The sequence below is a fragment of the Acinonyx jubatus genome, chromosome A2 (assembly GCF_027475565.1).
Source record: "Acinonyx jubatus isolate Ajub_Pintada_27869175 chromosome A2, VMU_Ajub_asm_v1.0, whole genome shotgun sequence".
Classification (NCBI taxonomy): Eukaryota; Metazoa; Chordata; class Mammalia; order Carnivora; family Felidae; genus Acinonyx; species Acinonyx jubatus.
Genome location: NC_069383.1, coordinates 1,409,715 through 1,430,514, shown reverse-complemented (window position 1 = coordinate 1,430,514; position 20,800 = coordinate 1,409,715). Strand labels below are relative to the sequence as shown.

Below are 20,800 nucleotides of genomic sequence, written 5' to 3'. Positions count from 1 at the left end.
TTTTTTAAAAATTTTATAAATGTTTGTTTATTTTTGAGAGCAAGCATGAGTCGAGGAGGGGCAGAGAGGGGGTGACAGAGGATCCGAAGCTGTTTCTGTACTGAGAGCAGTGAGCCTGAAGTGGGGCTCAAACTCATGACCTGTGAGTTCATGACCTGAATGGACTGAGCCACCAAGGAGCCCCCGGCTTATTTCAGATTCTTGGGGGTGTTCTAACTTACTCCTGATGCTTTCCTCGTATTTAGAATTTGTCAGCTCGTGTTCAGCAGCAGGAGTTATGTTTTCAGCTGGAATCTTTGTGACTTAGGTTGTAGAGATACTTTTTTCTGCAGGGCGCCTTTATTTGCTTCACCATCCTAGGGTAATGTTTAGTAATTTTGAAGAGTGTGGGTCATTGCAGGATAAGGAAGGTAATGAGATTCCATTCTGTACCTCTGACTGAGCCTTCAGGCTTCCAGCTGCTGGGGGGACAGGGCTCTTCTCCTCTTTGAAGTTCGTTGGAGGGTTTCTCTTCCCCACTCTGTCGTAATTATGGCCTTTTGAGAGCCACGGTATGGGGGGCGGGGTTCTCCGTTGCATCCTCTGGCTTCCTGTGCCTCAAAAGCAAGACCTATCCTGAAAACAGGGCACCCCTCCGCCGTGTCAGGATCACCACTTCTGGGAGCTCAGCTTTTTTCAAATGTCTTTGCTGGACTTTAACATTTCTAGGTGATGGGGGATCTGTTTCAGGTCACCCTGTGGTACTTTTTAAAAAGTTTTTTTAAGCTTACTTCGTGAGAGCGCGCGAGCAGGGGAGGGGGAGAGAATCCAAGCAGGCTCTGCACTGTCAGCACAAAGCTTTTGAGGGGCTCCAACTCTCAGATGGTGAGATTGTGACCTGAGTCCGGGTCAAGAGTCGGACGCCCAATCACTGAGCCTCCCAGGTGCCCCATCCCGGGGTATTTTTGAGCTGTTCTTTGTGTCGCGCTCCTGGACTAGTGACACGTAGTTTTTACGTGCTCCTTCCTGACCCTTTACATGTAGACTTTCTTTGTAAAGGGCTTGGCACGCACACAGGTGCCGAGTCGTCCTGTAACACTGGACCTTTTTACCACGGTCGCTCCCCAAACGTGGGAGACACCTGTGCAGGTGTCTTGTTTTGGGAAATGGCGTAATTTCTCGCTGGGCATCATTTAACCCGGCCGTCGTCGTGCCCCAGCACTGTGGCCTTAAGACTGTGATGGCATGTGCTCGCTTCCAGTCCGAACGTCTCTCTCTGAAGTCTGATGGTACAGTTTCTGGCGGGGGGGAGGGGGGGCGGGCACAGAAAGCCCAGCTTCAGTTGTGGGCGGAGTAGCCTGAGTGAGGGCCTTGCTCCACTGGGTGAAGTTCCTGTGTACCATCCAGGGATAGGCCTGCTGTTTGTAAGTTCTTGGTCATCAGTTGAATGAAGTGCTTTTAGCCAATCAAAGTAAAAGAAGTAAATCCGTTAGATCTCGCCTCTTAATTTTTTTTAATGTTTATTTTTGAGAGAGAGGGAGAGCGCAAGCAGGGGAGAGGCAGAGAGAGAGGAGACGCAGAATCCAAAGCAGGCTCCAGGCTCTGAGCCGTCGGCACAGAGCCCGACGCGGGGCTCGAACCCACAAACTGAGATCATGACCTGAGCTGAAGTCGGACGCTCAACCGACTGAGCCACCCGGGCGCCCGATCTCACATGCGTGTAGTCGGTCTGTGGCACCCGAGGCCAAGCCTTGTTAGCAATGGAAGGAGTAGGATGGGTTTTCATTGTCCTGCCCTGGGAAGTGACAAAAGCCACTGAAGCAAATTGCTGCTGCTAGTTTTCCACTGAAGGCCTAATCTGTAGGGAGGGCCGGTGGGAGGGTGAAGCCACAGGGTGAAGTTAACAGTAATAGCTCTGCTGTCAGAGACCTTTCCTTTTCCTTTCCCAGGGACTCTGGGGGCGTGCTTTAGCTCGTCCCCAGTGGCAGCCACAAGCCGTAGGAGGTGTCATTGTGTGGTTCCCATGTTGTGTCTGCTCAGGGCGGGGACAGCGTGTTCGTCCTGGTGGCTGTGCAGTCTTGCCCAACGCCTGGCACGGGAACGCACTGAATGGAGGGGTAACCGAAGCTCCCAGAGCAGGGCCCACGTCAGGAAAACAAGATACTCACAGAAGGCCTGTCAGCTGGCGGTCAAGTGGGCACTGGGTGCCTGCCTCAGAGTCACCTGTTAGTTTTATTTAGTTTAGGCTATTATTAGGCTATTTCACAGCTTTTATTCTATATTGAGAAGGGTCTAGGGCACAAATCTTGGAATCTGTTCCCGGATGAGGGCCCAGCCTGACAGGCTAGTGGTTAGTGCTCAGGTGAGGTGACCTACCCTCCCTCTCCTGCTGTGCTCCTACCCCCATGATGAACCCAACCTCGGCAGTCATGTCATTGACCATGGATTTCTAATTGCAGGACTCACTCCAACAGCCTGTTAAAACATGGTGGATTACTATGAAGTTCTAGGCGTGCAGAGACATGCCTCAGCTGAGGATATTAAAAAGGCGTAAGTAACTGTATTTATGCAGTAATGAATCTGTGCACTTGGGCAGTGTAACTTTTTGTCTCCTGAAGTGGCGTTTCATGTGGTATAACCATTTTAGAATGCTGCTGTTTCACTGTATCTTCAGACAAGGCAGTGAAACTAACCTTCGCCTCCTCAGACTAGGCCCAGCCTGTCACTTGGCATTGAGGGATGAGAAGGTCACTTGGTTTCCTCTGTTACTTTGCCTTGGGACAGTGGATTCTGTTGCTGCTTAAAGCAGATCAGACATTTAACTGAGGATGCGAAACAATCCCAGGCAGCTTTGACATTGACTGTGGAACGGAGCTGACCTGGCACTTCGCACTCTTAGAGTGTGGTGCTGTGACCTCCTCAGGGTAGTAGCTGTTCGGGATCCCTGTCGCTGGCCCCGGCCTGTACCGTTAGAGCCAGATTGAGTGCTGCGCCCCTGCTGGCCTTCCTCGGCCTTTGTGACCAGGGCTGGCCCACGGCGGGGGCAAGGTGGAGGCCACAGGTGGCACTCAAGGTGAACTGGGTCTTTAATTCGTTTGACCTTAATGTGTAGCACAAAGTTAGATTTTAGCAGAGCTAGAGAGACTAAAAACTAAGCCTGGAACTGTTTCAGTTTGTTAAGGGACTGGCGTTTTTATTCACACACAAGTCTGTGCTACTAGGCTTAGTGGGTCTGCAGAAGGAAATTCAGGGTACTTGAATAAATCGTTCACGTAAAAATGTTAAACATAGCAGCTTGACTCCTGTGATGGGCCTGCCCTGTGTCAAACCGCAGCCAAGCAACTTGAGTAGGAGGGCCCAGGAAGTGCCTTTGAGCTGTGTCACCCGTGGGGCCCCTCACGTCTGCCGGCTCACAGACAGCAGTCGCCAGTTAATTGCACTATTCTTGAATAAACATAACAGGTAAATAGTATTTCCCCTAACTGATGGAGAAACATGCCCACGTTATGCTAAACACGGTCAGGAAGGGGATTGGTTTAGTTTCTTAGGAGAATGTGGGCCGGCCGTTGTCTTCAGGGTGGCTTTGAAGTGTGAACTTAGAAAATGCCATCGTTAAATGGAAGAAGATTTTCCCATTAAGTGCGCAGTTGAATACTGACTTAGACTAGATGCAGCCTTCCTTTAAATGAGCGAAACTGCATCCATGGCTGGTGCGTGTTCGTAGTCCGTTTTGTGGACTCTAGGCTTTGATCTTGTGCAGTGACCAGAGAAACTTTTGTTTGAGGGGTGATTGTAGGTGGCTGTCCCCTCCCTGCGCATTTCTCCGGGGAGACCTACAGTCTTACCTGTGTTTGTGTCGCAGGCCGTGTGTCCTTGGCGCTCGCTTACTGGTGTGGAGCCGGACGTCAGTCTCAAGGCCAACACTGAAAGACATTTGATGTTCTTTACACTTCATGTATCAGGCCTTGAGTCTAAAAACATGGCGTAGTCTTTCAAAACACACCCATGAACACTCGGGAGTCTCTTCTCGTGTCTTTGTGTTCACAGGACTACCCCCTGTGCAAAGTGACCGTTCTCCGTCTTTCACACGGTCTGTCATTTTTTACCAAGGTTTGTAGTGCTTCAGGGCCCTTGGTCTGCTACTGCATGTTTAGGTCTGCAGTGAGAAGGAGTAGAGCCCAGCATTAACTCGATCTTAGGAAGTTCAAGCCAAGATTTTTGATTAAAATGCTGCGATTAAATTGAACCGCAGCGGCCTTACGTTCACAGCTTGCCAAGTGCTAGGACTCTCTGGTCCTTAGTCTAGTTTTAGATTTTGAGGGGCACCCCCTTCCTCCCATATGTGGTGCTTATGTTTAAGAAGAGGGGAGTTTCTTTCTTTGTATTCCAAAAGCATATAGTTATTACTATTAAGTGGAACCTTCGGTGAATCTTGAATCCAGAATGGGGTGGCTCTGTGAGCGGTGCCAGCATCTGTCACACCGACATGCGAGGCGGGGGGCTCTTCGTGCCCTGCGAACGAGGCTGCCTTCTTCCCCTGTTCTGTGCTTTCTCAGCTGCACGACCACGAGTTCACACTGCACGTTTTGGTTCTCAAACATTTTAGCGTTAACGTCTCTCTAGAGCTTGGTTTGTATTCATGCTGTCTGGATTGAGAACTTGCTTATTTCATTCTCGGGGAAAGGAAGATTTTTACAATGGAAATCGATAGCAGTTGCCCAGGTTTACAGCTCTGAAGCCAGTTTCCGCCTTACTTATGTGTCCCAGCCATTGGGTTTCTGCACATGGATGTGACCGGTGCCCTTTTTATTCCTTTCAAGGTACCGGAAACTGGCACTGAAGTGGCATCCAGATAAAAACCCTGAGAATAAAGAAGAAGCAGAGAGAAAATTCAAGCAAGTGGCTGAGGCGTATGAGGTGTTATCGGACGGTGAGTGAACCTACCCAGGGTTTGGCTCCTCCCCGGGGCTAGCAGAATGTGGATCTGGGCGGCCGAGGTGTGGGCACTGAGAATGGAAGTTGCTTCCTTTTCTTGTGAAGCTTCGACTCCTGCTCCTGGCAGACACTTGATACAGTTACCCGTGAGTGCTGGGGAGCGCCCTGGCTTCCAGCACTTTCTCTCAGGGTGGCTATTTTAAACAGTACTGACCCCCTGGCCTGAGGACTGACAGGACACATTGGGGCCCAGGAATCCGTCTGGGTCATTGCATGGCGGTGGCTGTGACCACTCTCCGTCGGTGGCGCCGTGACCGCTCATCTCCGTTGTCCTGCTTGCACATACCTGGCCAGTGGGCTCGTGTGCTGGGTTTCACTGCTTGGAAGGCCTTCCTTGGTGTCAGGAAACCAGGAACTGCGTGCCCAGCTGAGTCAGACTTCAGAGCTCGGCCGCCCCTTCCCCGCCCCAGGGCTAGAGTGGTGGAGTGTTGAGGAAGTCAGCCTTGTATCTGTCAGTACCTCTTCTATTGTAAAGGAAGTACCCGGTGTTTTATCCCAAGCCCCAGAAGTTACCTTTGCACAGGAAGTTCCCGTTCTCCCCGCGCCCCCCCCCCCCCCATGTTTATTTTTATTTGTTTATTTTGAGAGAGAGGATTGGGCGCCTGCGTGAGCAGGGCAGGGGCGCAGAGAGAAAATCTCAAACAGGGATAGAGAGGCTTGATCCCACGACCCTGGGATTACAACCTGAGCCAGATTCAAGAGTTGGACGCTCGAGTAAGACACCCAGATGCCCCCAGATCCCATTCTTCTTAGAACTTGGTTACCATCCACTGGCTTTAAGTGGTTTGCTCGTACACCCGTTTTCCCCATAACCTGTTTTTTTTCTTTCCAGTTTTATTTATTTGAGAGGGAGAGAGAATGCACACACAAGTGAGTGAGGGGCAGAGAGAGAGACGGAGAGAGACTGTGGAACCTGGAGCGGGGCTCCAGCTCACCCGACGGGAGGCTTGAACTCACAAACCAGGAGATTATGACCTGAGCTGAAGTCGGATGCTTAACCGACTGAGCCACCCAGGCGACCCCATAACTCCTGTTACTTTACCACACGGTTTGGTAGAACATGATGGTTTGGGCGGAAAACCTGGTGTATCAAAAGGAAGTGACCTGTTTAAACAGGGCTGCAGTGTAGTTGTTTATTCTAGAAGGTAAATGGTAAGAGGACAAGACAGTAGAGCATCCTCAGGCTTGGGCTGTTGTCCTTTCAAGGGCACGCATTCGGGTCGGCTCTTTCTCTGGCTCCGGTACCTCTATTTCCTGCCCCCACCAAGGCCCTGTCCTATTTTTTGGAAGAATGTGCTCTGGTAGAGTTGGAATAGTTTTAGAACTTGCGGTGTGATTTTTAAAAATTTGTTTTATTTTATTTTTTATCTTCTAAAATTTACATCCAAGTTAGCATACAGTGCAACGATTTCAGGAGTAGATTCCTTAGTGCCCCTTCCCCATTTAGCCCACCCCCCCCACCCCCTCCAGTAACCCTCTGTTTGTTCTCCATATTTATGAGTCTCTTCTGTTCTGCCCCCTTTAGTGTGACTTTTATGTACGCATGAACACACACTGTGCACAGTAGCGTGGAAAAAATACCACTTTTTAGCTTAAAAAGTGATTACTACTTAATTTTTACTATTTAATTTTTGGGAGCTTTTAGGGAGATGTACTTAGATTTTCCCTCTTTCCCTTTTTATTGAAAGTAATGGAGGCCTAACTCCTTAAAACTAATTGCGAAACCTTGAAAACTCATTGGTTCCTTGATGTACAACTTTGTAAAGGCTTTATTTGAACTTTGAGGGGAAAAGAACTTGGTCTTTCCTGACTCTCCTTTCTAATTTGTAGCTAAAAAACGAGACATCTATGACAAATACGGCAAAGAAGGATTGAATGGCGGAGGTGGAGGTATGTAAATGTTGATTTTTGTCTTGGCTTTTCAGTGAGCGGAGGAGGCCATCTGGCAACGAAGGGTCTAGACAAGGGGTCGGGTTTGTCCGTTTTCTTGGACAGGCTGTGTTTCCGGAAACACAGATGTGGCCTGGAAAGTGGGCTGACTTGTGGAGATGGGCTGCCTGGAAACCCTTGCGTTCGGCTACAAAGTGTATGCTGATCGTGGTACTTTCTGTAGATCCGGAATCCGTATAACCTACTAGAGTATTTTGTGAGTTCTTACTCCCGGATCAGTACCTGATATTTTGTCAGAAGACCTTAAAAACTCTTACCTGACCAAGCTGATTGTACTGGCAGACCTGACTGCCTGTGGTGGGCAGGCTTCACTCGGGGGTGTGTGTGTGATGAGAGGTCCTAGCAGGGACCTGCCCGCCGTCAGCACCACGGTCGGTGGCCTCTTGGAGAATGGCACTGCCCACCAAGCACACGCCCCACTTGAGGAGCGTGAGCGAGTGTGCTTCTGTGCGTGGTTTACACGATGGTCCGTCCGCACAGAAGATGAAGCCACGTTTCCTACGTACGGATGGCGGTTGCAGACATGGTGGGAAAGTGCTAGCACTACTCTGCTGCCGTGACCGTGGCCATGACCGTGAGGGGTGGGAAGCCTCCCCTGGCTTGTCCCCGCCAGCCCCAGGTGGTCTCTGTTCAGGCACGGCTCTTGCTGCGAAGCAGAGCCCTAGGTGTAGGAGCCTTTGCCGTTTTTTCTTCGGGTCGTGGTGTAGAATCCTCTGTAGACAGAACTGTTGGCCTACTAAACGCAGGAATGCGCCAACTAAATGCCGTGCTGTACCATCGTAGGTGGAGTTCACTTTGACCATCCGTTTGATTTTGGCTTCACATTCCGTAACCCAGATGACGTCTTCAGGGAATTTTTCGGTGGAAGGGACCCGTTTTCATTCGACTTCTTCGGTAAGTTCGCTGTTTGGTGGGTGTGTCTGTGACGGAGGCGGACTCATCTTTCCCGTTTCCACACGTGGCTCCCTGTTGCTCGCCTGTGTTGAAGCAGCGGAGGGGGTTCCCGAACCCCTTCCCTCCTCTCTGGAGGGTGATCCTGAATGAGTACCTTGCACACGAAAGTAATAAAGGTTTTAACGTGCTCCTTTTCTTCGATACGGATAGTCCTAATTAACTTCCTTTTTCCCTCGTTCAGACGGTGGCCAGGATGCAGGTGCTGGGGGCTTGGCGGGTGGCGCTCTTTGCTGTTGAGCACTTGCTTCTGCGTGAATTTGCCCCAAGTTCTGGATGGAGACACTGGGCATCGTAGCAGATGTTCAGAAGACCTTGGATCTCTCCACCTGTTTGTTTCTCTGATTGTGTGTGGCGCATTGTGACTGTTAGTTCACGGTTTGTGAAAAAGAAGGACACCTCTAGGGCGATGCCCTGCAGATCTCCCGCCGGGAGGAGTTTTGGCCGGCAGGAGACCGTGCTGTCCCAGCTGCTGTTGCGTTGCAGGACGGATTTTCTCTTCACCTGCACCTCGACGCGCTGAGTCCGATGCCGGCTGTTCGCATGTGGCTCGGATGCGGGCGGGGTGGGGAGCGGGCGCCGTCGGAGCTGCCCCGGGTGCTGGGGAACTTGGGTGGCCAGAGCTCCCCCGGTGCGGCCGCACCCATTTCTGTCTCGGCTCACGGTGGGGGAGACGTAGCCCGTGTTTCTGCCCTTTGTTGCCTGGAGCCTGTTGGAGAGTCCCAACACCAGCTGCGATCCTCAGGAGGGACACAGCAAGACCGGTTCTGTCTGCAGATAGCGGGGGAGAAGCAGCGGACCCTTGCCCGTCATAGGCCCAGAGAAGAGTAATTAATTTCCTGCCGTACCTGGTAGGTATCTGGCCTTTTAAACGGTGCGGCCCTTCAGTTTATTTCCGATGGGGATTCACAGAGAGTTGCCTTGTTTTTTACTGTGGTGTGGCCCGATTTGAAGACCGTAGCTTACGGAGGGAGGTGGGTAGGATGATACACATCAGCACATATTCCCTTTTTCATCCACACATGTCTTGACGAAGGCTAAGCAGTGGGTGTCCCAAGTTGGGGGTGAAAAGGTGATTGTGGTCTTTTTGAAGACTTGCTTTGACATTGCTCCCGGAAACGTAAGAGAATTATCAGGAAGTCTCCTTATTAATAGACGAGATCTAACCTTATCTGTAGTGTCTGTTAATTGGCCTTCGTGTATGTAGGAAATGTCACTGTAAGAAAAACACCGAGGGTTCAATGATCTTTCCTGCGGTAAGATTACCTTTGTGTCTCATTACAGCCTTTAGCGAACTTCGCGTGTTGTTTTGGGGGGTGCCGGGTTGTGTTGGGTGAAATCCCATGCTTGGATGGCGTGACTCTTCTGGTGGCCGAGTGAGGATCTCCTGCCATCGAGGGTTTCGGCCCCACTGCACATCGGCAGCGGGGGCAGCAGCGCAGGCTGACCTCTCTGAGCCGGAGGCCTGCTACACGTGTGATACCTTCCAGGAGTTGTTTTGGCGGAAGGGTCCCTTAGGGATTGAATTGGAGCCAGATTTTGTTTTCATTAGGAAAATAGTCTGATGGGCCAGGCTTCCTCATTCAAAGTGATTTTCATTGGGCAGTTCTTTCTAGAGCAAAGAAGGTGTAGTGAGGATAATGAGATGTAAATGAGGAAGTAACATATAGCTTTTACCCACTGTAAGTTGGTTTTTGTGTGTGTGTGTGTGTGTTTAATTTTTTTTTATTTATTTTTTTAATTTCCGTCCAAATTAGCACATAGTACAACAGTGATTTCAGGAGTAGATTACTTAATGCCTCTTGCCCGTTTAGTCCATCCCCCTCCCACAACCCCTCCAGCAACCCTGTTTGTTCTCCATATTTAAGAGTCTCTTATGTATTGTCCCTCTTCTGTTTTTATATTATTTTTGCTTCCCTTATGTTTATCTGTTCTGTGTCTTAAAGTCCTCATATGAGTGAAGTCATATGATTGTCTTTCTCTGACTAATTTTGCTCGGTATAATACCCTCCAGTTCCATCCATGTTATTGCAATTGGCAAGATTTCATTCTTTCTCATTGCCAAGTCATATTTCATTGTACGTATAAACCACATCTTCTTTACCTATTCATTCGTCGATGGACATTTGGGCTCTTTCCATACTTTGGCTATTGTCGATAGTGCTGCTATGAACATGGGGGTGCATGTGTCCCTTCGAAACACCACCTGTATCCCGTGGATAAACGCCTAGTAGTGCCATTGCTGGGTCGTAGGGAAGTTCTGTTTTTAGTTTTTTGAGGAACCTCCCTACTGTTTTCCAGAGTGGCTGCACCAGCTTGCCTTCCCACCGGCTGTAAGTTGTTTATACCCGATGTTCACACCTTCTAAATTGTGAGATATGTGTATGTATAGAAAGTTTTATGTGCATGTGTATTTTCACTGAGATTGTGGACACAAAGCACATTTTGGTGGGAATTTCTTCTTTTGGACGGAGTTCTGTTTAAGAGATAACTAGTCTTACTGTGATTCTAGACTCTTGGGCCCTCTGTTTTAGACACCAAGATGTTCAAATTTAACGGTAGGCATTTCCTGTACATTTTCCACGATTCGTGTGTCAGTGATGCTTCTTCAATCTGTTCTCATAGGTGTTCTAGGTGACTTCCATTTTCAGGCGCTAAGGATTTGCACACAGGAACAGAAACTTCTCCACGGCTGCTACATGTACGAAGTAACGGTACAGCCTGCTGGCGGTACGTGTAGCCTAGATCCGAATGTAGGGCTGGGGGTTTCTGCCGTAGCAGTGGTTCAGTTGATGTTAAGCAGCGGCCCCATCCCACTTACCCGGGGCTGTCGTGACGTCCGTTGGTCGTAGCACGTAATTTTTTAGTCCTGATTTTTCACCGGGTTCTTTTTCCTCTCCTGTTCTGCCTTCTGAGAAGAGTAGCTCAGAATCAGACGTGTGTGTCTCACGCGAGTATCAGTGCATCAAATTCCATGTCTGACAGGCTCCCTAAACAAAAGGGGACAAGAGCTCAAAGAACCAGAGACCCATGGGAAAGTGTGAGGTGTGAAGGGTATCGGACAGACTGCAAGCAGTCCTGTGCCCACGGACCGGCCAGCGACGGTCGTCACGTTATGGCAGAGGGCTGAGGCCTGGGCCTGGCTGACGAAGTCCCCGTGACAGCAGCCGCCCCCCACAGGAGCGCCCTCACCCTGAGATCCAGGGGACCAGCCGTACCTTCGCGGGCAGCTCAATGTGTTCACATCCTTCCCCGAGTGCTGAGCTCTGTCCGAATGTAAATTGGAAGGGATGGCCTGAATTTGCGTGAGGGGGAGCTGGTGGTGGTTTATTATTACAGAACACCATTACTCGGCATTCTGAGGCGGACAAGCTAGATGCTGTTGGTGTCATTTAGTCCTCAGAGCCCTGGCCCGAGTAGGTTTGGAGGAAACGTCTGGGTATAACTCGACATTTTATGGGCTCGTTTTCTTACGTTGGAAAGCCAAAGCCACCTAAAACCATTTCCAGAGAGCCTTTTCCTTCACGATGGCGCCAATCTCTTAAGCCTCGTGAAAGAAAAAACGGGTGTAGCGGTGGAAGGAGGAGACAGCCCGTCGGCTCGGGGGGTGTGGGCTCGTGGAGGGGAGCGGACTCACTTGCCCCAGGGAGGGCGACAGCTGACGGTCCCGAACCGGGTCCGGACTGAGCATTGTGAGCCCTCGTCTTGCTCCCCAGGGCTCGAGGAGGTGGCGAGCGAGGAGCTGGAGCCCGGGTTTGAGGACTCGGCGGAAGACGCCCCGAGTGAAGAGGACAGCGAGGTGTCGGATGTGATCTGTAGCGAGGAGCTTGATGTCTGTAGCGACGACGAGCCCAGTGAGGGCCGTAGCTGGGGCTGGGGCGAGCTCCTGAGCGAGGAGCTTGAGTCCGCCTCCAGTGAGGACGAGGCGAGTCCGTGGGACGTGGAGGAGCTCAGCGAGGAGAGTGAGGAGCTGCTGAGCGAGGACGGAGGGCCAGAGCCGGAGGCACTGCCTGTGCAGCCGTGAGCGGGGGCCGCGCTCGCTCGCGGGGCTTGGCTCACAGGACGTGTGTCTGCAATAAAATGTGTCTGCATTACTGGTGCCTGAGCTGGTCCTCGGTCGGGGAATGGTGGCCCCCGGGAGTAGTGAGGGAAACCAGACGAGGTGGGGCCCTAGGAGCTGTAGAGTGGCTCTCCCAGGCATCCTGTCACTCAGAGTCGGAAGCCAGCATTCCGTCCCACTGGGCCCTGGGAGGGCCAGAACGACTCCATAGGCCTGGGGGGTGAAGACAGGAACTGACGCCCAGGGTCCCGGAGGCCGAAGTTGAGGCCAGTCCCGGGAGGGAGCCCGCCTTCCAGGCCTCCGTGCGGCTTCTGGTGGCCTCAGATGGCCCTCGCACGTAGGTGGCTTCCCCTGTGTCTTCACATCCCGCCCCCTCTGCGGGTCTGTGTCCGTCCAGATTTCCCCCCATGGGGACACTAGCGACACTGTGTTTGGACCCACCTTGATGAGCTCAACCTAAGTGCATTGTCGGCAGAGACCCTGTTTGTGAATAAGGTCTCGCTCGCTCGCGGGGCCTGGGGCTTAGGGATCCCACATCGTTTGGGGGGCCACAGTCCAACCTGTGGCATAATCTTCCCTAAAGAAGAGTTGTGTGTGGGTTCAGAAGCAGGAAACCTTGGAAGGGGAAAGAAGGGGAAGTTTGCAGTGAGACGTGCTAGGAGAGAGCAGAACTCAGGTGCACAGGCGGGAGAGGAGCAGGTGCTTCCGTGTTCACGTGGGCTGAGATTTCACACTTGGCATCCCTGGGCACGCATGATGGGGAAGGAATACAGGGAATGAGACTTAAAACTCCACATAAGTGCGTCACGTGTTAGACAGGTTTTCAGCGATACCGAGAGGCCTCTTCCAAACCCCAACCAGCCCATGGTCCTGCGTGAGCGAGGGGATCGAGGAGTATTGCTGCCCCCGGGCCCCTCCTCGTATCTCTTGGTGCGGAGGGAGAGTGCTTTGGGCAGGTTTTCCTGGAGAATGGAATGCAAGCTGTCGGCTGTTGTTCTGTGCGTAGCGGACAACTCTCGCTCTTGGGATGTGGAGCTGGCATTCGGAAGTAGTTGACTTTGATGTGAAACTCTGCCGGCAAGTGAGGGGATTGGGCGCCGGGCTAGCCGTCCTCGGCGTCTCCTTTCTTTGGTGCGCGCTTAGTGGTTTCAAGACGGCTGATGCGCTGACTCCCTCCCCTCCCTCACCCATGCCCCCTAGGAGGGAGGAGGAAATGGCTTCTGGAAGAGGTCATTCTGGGACCTGTTTCCTGGGTCAGGAGCACAGCGGCGCCGGCCGCCCCACAGCGGGCGTGGAGGCCTGTAGTGAGATTCTGCACGCCAGGTTTGAATCGCGTGGTCAGCCAGGTCCTCTGTGTGTGGCGTCATTTTCCAAGGGAAGCCAGCGCCTGCACTCGAGTTGGTTCTTAAGCTTTTAATTTAGTTGCTGGGCCTCGCTCGGGTCAGTTTCCAGAGTCCTTGGAGGTTTTGCTTATCATGTGTTCCGTGTGGAATGTTGGGTTCTGTGGTCAAGGGAACCACTTCTTCCTGGGAAGCTGGAGAAAGACGCTCTGGGTCTCCAGGTCCGGGCAGAGGGCGGAGGTCCGTCCTCTTCCTCACGTGTGTAGGGAGGTGGGACGGGCATGGCCGTCTGAGGGAGTGAGACAGCAGAAGAGCATCATTCCTGTAGGAGGGGGACAGAAAGGACACCTGCAGGACCAGACACGCTGCTGTCCTTCTCGTACCTTCCTTCTAAAGCAAGGAGTCCATATTCTCACGGAACACCAAGCCTCTGTATTGGGGTCTAAAATGAGATGATTTCGGTCCAGGATGTGTAGTTTGGATCCCTGACTTGGATAGATCCTTGCAACTCTTAGAAAATACAGTGCTCCAGCCACACCTGGGATGTAACTAGAAATTCTGTTGCGTAACAGAATAATTACATGGAAAGTTGAAGACTATGGCGTCCATTCGTCCGGTGAATACATGCCACCTGTTCAGTGCCAGGCCGCCCCTCCGGGTGCTGAGCAAGCAGCGGGGAGGCGCCCCGCACCCGTTCTCCCGAGGGCCCCGTGCAGCGCGGCGGCGTGGCTTGGGTGTCTGTTCCCATTTCACTTAGTTGCAGATTCCTTAGAAATGTGTTGCTTTGTACTTCAGAATCTGTAAAAAACGACGTTTACAGGTTTTTGAGTTGTAGGAAAGGAGTGTTTTAATTTTAGCTCGTGTTGTTGGGATTGGCTGGGTGACCTCTTACAAGTCCCTGTCTGGGTCACTTGGACTTAGGATGCAACTATAGTTTAGAGTAGAAGTTTTTGTTTTCTTTTTTAAGTTTTGTTTATTTTCCAGAGGGAGCAAGCAGGGGAGGGGTAGAGAGAGAAGGAGACAGAATCCCAAGCAGGCTCTGTGCTGTGAACCCAGAGCCCGACTTGGGGCTTGAACCCCATGAATTGTGTGATCGTGACCTGAGTCAAAATTAAGCGCCAGATGCTTAACTGACTGAGCCACCCAGGCGCCTCCAGAGCACGTAGATTTTTCTTTAAAAAAGAAAAAAAATTTAAGGTCATCTCTTTATTTTGGGGGGTGGGGGAGAGCGTGCGAGAGCTTGCACAAGCAGGGGAGGGGCAGAGAGGAGAGTCAGAATCCCCAGCAGGCTCCACGCCATGAGCGCAGAGCCCGATGAAGGGCTCGAACTCAGACTGAGATCGTGACCTGAGCTGAGATCAAGAGTCGGATGCTTGACCAGCTGTGCCACCCAGGCGCCCCGAGTAGATGGTTTTCCTTGTTTGAAATGCCCGTTATCTTTTTTAGGTTTTGTTTTGCTCTCCCCCCCTCCCCCCCCCCCACGTTTTTCTGTGTGCCTGGGGAATCAATAGTGTGAGGCCGCGTGGAAAGGAGCGGCTGGTACCTTAAGTCGTTAGTAGTGCAGGCCTCTTCTTGCTTGGGTTTTGTGCTGCTGGAAGCACTCGCTTCAGGATGGCGGGGTAAGGGCGGCGTGGGGGCGCCCTGGTGGCTCAGTCGGTTAAGCGTCCGGCTTCGGCTCAGGTCACGATCATGCGGTTCGTGGGTTCCGGCCCCACATCGGGCTCTGTGCTCACAGCTTGGAGCCTGGGGCCTGTTTTGGATTCTGTGGTCTCCCTCTCTTTCTGACCCTCCTCTGTTCATGCTCTGTCTCTCTCTGTCTCAAAAATAAAATTAAAAAAAAAAAAAAAAAAAAAAGAGCCGTGTTATCATGGTGTTCTTAGTTTTTTGTTCCTGTGCTGGTGTTCGTGGTGTTAAAGGATTTATTTGATTTGTCTCTCCAAATAGGTTTTGTGGTTATCTATCAGATACTGAATCTTGGTAAAACTTAAGAAAAGTAGATGGCCTTAAATCTCTGTCACACTTGTTTCCTTAAGGCTTTTTCTCCGTATCCATGCGTGTGAATGTTTCCTCGGTGTTTATGTGTTTGTGCATGCGCACAGGTATTTTTCCTGCGCTTACACGTGGAAGGAGGCGTCGTGTTGAAGAACGAACACACGTAAGCGTTCCTGTGTGCGTGCGTGTCAGCACTGGTTACGGGTTCCTGTGTGCGTGCTTGCATTTGTCACGTGTTGTATATGTGCGTGTAAACCTTTTTCTGTACACCAGCACACAGACATTTGTTATGTGTTCACGTGTGCATGCGTGTAAACGTTTGTTATGTGTTTATGCGTGTGAACGTTTGCTTATATGTGTTTGGTGCTAGATTTTTCCACAAAGTTCACTTAAGTGTACTTCTTGGCCTAAGTTTGACCTCGTGGCTTTGTCATTGACCGGTATCTTGCTAATGCCGCTGATCTCTTTGTGGATTTGGTTTTGTATTTCTGAGACACTGGTGAGGTCTTGTGAGGTTGAGAAGGGGTGTTTGATGCACATCCGGGGCCCCCGGCGCCTAGAGTCCCGGCGCGGCGGGGTAGGTCACACCTCGGACCTGCATCCGCCTCACGTGGTATTTAGGTCTCACCTGCCTGAAGGTAGCTGTAGAATGATCAGAAATACAAGTTGCATTGTCTGAAAACCTGCGTGAGAGCCGGTCGGGTCTCTGTTGATGTATTTGTTTCTGACTGTTGGTCCATCTCTGAGGGACTGACTTGTAGCGTAAGGAGTTGGCTCACTTGATAATGGAGACCGGCAAGTTCAGGGTTTGCACGGCTGCCGTCTGAGCCAGAATCCAGAAGCCGGCAGGCTGCAAGAGCCAGCGTTCGGTTGAACCCCCCCCTCCGGCCGGGGGATTCTCCTACCTGGGGGAGGGGGGCTCTTGGTTCCCTCAAGCCCTTCCACAGACGGATTGAGGCCCCTACACACGGGGGAAGGCCAGTACGTTTGCTCGGTCTACCGATCTAAATGTTAGTCTTAATCCAGAAGCACCCGTAGAGACGCAGCCGGAATACTGCTCGACCGAACTCCTGAGCCCCCTGTGGCCCCTTCACGCCACATGTCAAGTTAACCCCACAAGCCCGCCCTCCGTCCCCTCGATGCCCGTGCTCGTCTTAGTAAGTCACGGCCCTTAATCTCCAAATAGAGACCGCAGCATGGTCGTGACTCTGCCCGACAGCATCCTGGCTCTCCCGAGCGTCCCTGAAGACGAGCCGCCCCCGGCCAGGGCGATGGGATCCTCAAACACGGGGACGGGAGTGGGCGTCTTCCCCAGGCTGGCGAGGGTGCGTAAGAGAGGCCAGGAAGGGGGGGATGTTGGCTCGCGTAAGAAGATGAGGGCTCGGGCCTCCGGGACACGATAAGGAGGTCCCGGCAGTCGGCGTGCACTCGGAGCTGGGCTCCGGGAGTCCACCGGCCCCGGCACGGCTTGGAACTACCAGGTCCACTCGGGTAGAGGTGTTTTGATAAATGGCGGTGGTGAAAATGTATTTCCTCTTTGGGGTTCGCCACGTCGGGTGCCTTCTCGCTTGCTCGACGGAGAGAAGGCAGAAGAGAACCCGGACAACATAGGCAACACGTGAGTCCAGCCCGCCGTGGGGCCGGTAAGGCTTCCCGTCGGCGGTTGGCCGCCAGCAGCTGGGTGGTGCGGGCCTCCCAAGTTCTGCTCGGACCCCGTGTGCGTGGCCAGGGGGCGACGTCCCTCCCCCCCCGTGTCCTCAGCGTGGGGGCTCCTGGGGCCCGTGTGCTCACGGGCAGAAGGCACAACAGGCCTCCGTGTTTCCTTAAGTTTCCGAGTCGCGGTGTGTTTCCAGAATGTGAATGTAATGTTTATCCCTTTTAATCTCAAAGGAGTAATGAATTTGGGAAGTATCAGTGCGGCAAAAGGGGGGAGGCAATCCACATTTGTCTCACCACCAAGAGGATTGAAAACCCACCGTTAACGTTTTTCACGTGTTTAAGTTGTAACTTGTTACTTGATCTACCTTTTCCCGAAGCCTGAACTTGATGGTCACTTACATGTGCGTCTAAAATGCTGTTTACTTCTTCCACCTGGGGAAAATCTGGTTATTTTCAATTTTCAGCGTGTCATCAATGCTTTGAATTCTCTTCGTGCAGTGGGGTATTTCCGTACTCGAGGGGAGTGATTTCCCCGAAGCGGAGTCACTGGTTTGAACAGTTTTAAAACAGCGTATTGAGTTTGGGGGCCAAAGATTTCAAAAGGTCACGATACAGACTCCTGAACTACTTTTTGAAAACGTACAGACCGGTCACAGCCAGTGGTGAGTAATCTTCGTAAAGGTCTGTCCAGTCTGACAGTGGCAGCTTTTAACAACGTAAGCATGATGTTAAGAGAACCCCCGAGAGTGTGTGTTTTCTGGTGTCACCACGACGGTTGTAAGTGAGGCTTTTCGTTTTGAGGGTGAAACTTGTGTTAACAGTTCAGTGACTAGAACGACAACCCGAATTAAAGAAATGCGTTTAGGCTGAGCAACATAAGAGTTTCTAGAAACCTGAGAAAAAGTAAACTGAAAAGCCACCGGCCTGCCTCACACTCCTAAGCCAGCTTTTGAAGTAGCTTCTGAGGAATAGGGATTTCTAATCCAGGGCTTCTTTTCGCTCAGGGCGCGAGCCCGGAGCCCACGCACGTCCTCGGTGGCGGTGGAGCCTCGCCGCAGCTGGCTGCCCGGAGAACCTCAGGAGGCCGCAGCCGAGCTGGGCTTTAGGCAGCGGGGGACTCGGGGCCGGTGCGGCCTTGGCGTGTCGGGGAGGCCAACTTGCTTAGAGCGTCGTCCGGGGGCGTCAGAGCCTCACGCGGCTCAGGTGAAAACCGTTCTTAGTGGTTACTTCTTAGGGGAGAGTGAGAATTTCCGCGCCGCACCGTGAGTTGAAATTGCATTCGTGAGGTTTCTGTTTCTCCGTGTGGGGGTTGACCCCAGGGACCCCTGACAGGAGATCTGGCACCGTGGGTGTGTAGGTCGTGGGGTTAAGGGAAGGAGGGACCCGTAAATCGGTCGCTTGGGTTTTATTTGATAGGATGAGCCTCCTGAGAAGTTCACAGTATGTTACTAGTTTTAGAGTACGTGATTCACTTCCATTTGTGCTTCTGATGGGCTGACTGTACGCCCAGCCCCGTTTGTAGAGTAGGTTTTAAGGGATTTCCTTAAATTTAACTTTGTAGAGGGTAGTGTTGGCCGTGCAGTGTGGGAGCGAAGTTCCGACAGGACAGTTCCGGGGGGCCTGCCAACAGCAAGCACTTGGGATCTGTTACCGTGTCTCTGCACGGGGATGCACACGGGCTCTCCTTCCTCTGGCACCTCCTTTCTAGATCTTTCGGGAAGGCACCGGTAACCAGTTTCTCCAGATGTTTCCTTCTGGCCCATCTTAATACATGCAGCATTGGATAAAGCAGGCCAGCCGATTCGCACCGAGCAACTCCGGTCTCGAGGCCGAGTCTGTGCGTGTGCCGTCTCCTTGCCCCTGTTCCGAGCTGGCTTCCAGCTGCCCCGGCCGCGCCGAGCCCTTCACGATCGCTCACGGCCCTGCGTCCCATCTTTTCAGACCGTGGACAGAGTTGACCTTGGCGTGCTGCGTCCCTCGGGTCACGTTTGTTTGTGAACTTGAGTTGGATTGTGGATCGCCATCTGTGCTTGGGGCCAGTGCTCGCTGTGTGTTGACTTGTCATATTGACTGTCCTTTCCCTTACAGTGTATGAATCTCCCTGCTCTGGTCACTCTTGCCCGGTTGTAAAAAAAAAAAAAAAAAAAAGCCATCCTGATTCTTTTTTGTTTTTGAAAAATTTTTCATGTTTATTTTTGAGAGAGAGAGAGACAACGTGCAAGTGGGAGGGGCAGAGAGAGGGAGAGGGAGAGAAAGAGAATGAATGGGGGAGGGGCAGAGAGAGAGGGAGACACAGACTCTAGGCTCTGAGCTGTCAGCCCAGACAGAGCCCGATGTGGGGCTTGAACTCTTGAACCGCGAGATCGTGACCTGAGCCGAAGTTGGACCAACTAAGTCACCCAGGCGCCACCTACACCGTACGGATTCTGTAGTTGTGGTGTTGTAATGCGTTACTTTTCTTTTTCTCTGGAATGCATTTTTTTCTTTTTTTTTTCCTTAACGTTTATTTATTTACTTTTGAGAGAGTACAAAGCGGGGGAGAGACAGAGAGAGGAAAGTTTGTATTCCTATGTTTTTGGTAAGTGCTCATTGACTGAACCAAAAATAAATGGACTGTTCTTATTTTCAGGAGCATTTTGGTATCTTCAAGAGCAATACGTTTTCTATTGTATTAGTAATTTTCTCATAAAGTGCATTATTCAAGTTTGACTTTGACTAATCCTTTCTTAAATTTTTTTGAGACATCAGGCTTACAGAAAAGTAAATGGAATTCTTAAACACTGTGGCCCAGAATCAGGAGCTGTTACGTTTTGCCTCACTTGATACAACGGTCTCTCTGTGTTATGTGAATGTGAGAATAATCGATTTTTGTTTCTGTCTCTGGATTACGTTGGGCAAGGCAGCCCAGGCTGTGTGGAGTGCAGCTCCCTGCGTGCGGAACCGTCTTTCCCTTGCAGGTGGCGGCAGCGGGGACAGAGCCTCGCGGCTCTCGCTCAGAGGCTGTTAAAACCTCTCCCCGTCGGAGTTTGAAGCACGCATCAGTGGTCCCAAATTTTGTATTTGTACATACGGGGATTGCGTCAGCAGTCAGTTATTTCCTAATGGATTCTAGCTTCAGTTGAGTTAAACGAGTCCGTAAAACTGCCGGTTTATTGGATGAACTTTGGTTGCTCTGCAGACGAGCTGTGTTAAAACTTCTCGTGGAGGTTTTTCTTCTGAGGCGATAATGTGTTCTAAGGCGTTAAACCGTTTCCCCTCATTGCAGCTCTCTCTCTCATGGAAAAATAAAACGTGACTGTGTTTGTTTTTAGAAGACCCATTTGAGGACTTTTTTGGGAGTCGAAGAGGCCCCCGTGGAAGCAGGAACCAAGGCACAGGGTCGTTTTTCTCTGCCTTCAGTGGATTTCCGTCATTTGGAGGAGGGTTTTCTTCCTTGGATACAGGTATTAAGTCTTAGATCTGATTTCTGATATCTGAACAGACATTAATGCTGATAAACACTTTCAGTCAATGCAGTTGTGTTCTTTTTTTGTTTAGTATTTAGGTTTGAGAGAGCAGGCACGAGTGGGGGAGGGGCAGAGAGAGAGAGGACAGAGGAGCCAAGGCAGGCTGGCTCAAACTCAACGAGATCATGACTTGAGCTGAAGATGGTCGCTCAACTGACTGAGCCTCCCAGGTTCCCCCGAAAACCCACTTCTGATCTTACTATTACAGATCAATGTCTATTTATTTATTTATTTATTTATTTTTCATGTTTGTTTATTTTGAGAGAGGAAAGAGCAGAGTGAGAGGGAGAAGGAATCCCAAGCAGGCTCTACACTGTCAGTGCAGAACCCGATGTGGGGCTCGAACCTAAGAACTGTGAGATCATGAC

General features: G+C 51.4%; 1 protein-coding gene across 5 annotated transcripts in view; it reads left to right on the top strand.

The window, feature by feature from the left end:
- Positions 1–20,800, top strand: part of DNAJB6 (DnaJ heat shock protein family (Hsp40) member B6) — a 68,506-nt gene that overhangs the window by 21,727 nt on the left and 25,979 nt on the right. For 3 of the 5 annotated variants that reach the window (XM_027051263.2, XM_027051264.2, XM_027051268.2), the window contains exons 2-6: positions 2,439–2,529; positions 4,800–4,909; positions 6,805–6,864; positions 7,708–7,818; positions 20,238–20,369. In XM_027051263.2, the coding sequence (XP_026907064.1) occupies positions 2,465–2,529; positions 4,800–4,909; positions 6,805–6,864; positions 7,708–7,818; positions 20,238–20,369 (478 nt within the window). In that variant the 5' untranslated portion in view covers positions 2,439–2,464. Of the gene's footprint in view, positions 1–1,724; positions 2,342–2,438; positions 2,530–4,799; positions 4,910–6,804; positions 6,865–7,707; positions 7,819–20,237; positions 20,370–20,800 lie in introns of those variants that run through there. The other 2 variants (XM_027051265.2, XM_027051266.2) reach the window with 2 other exon arrangements.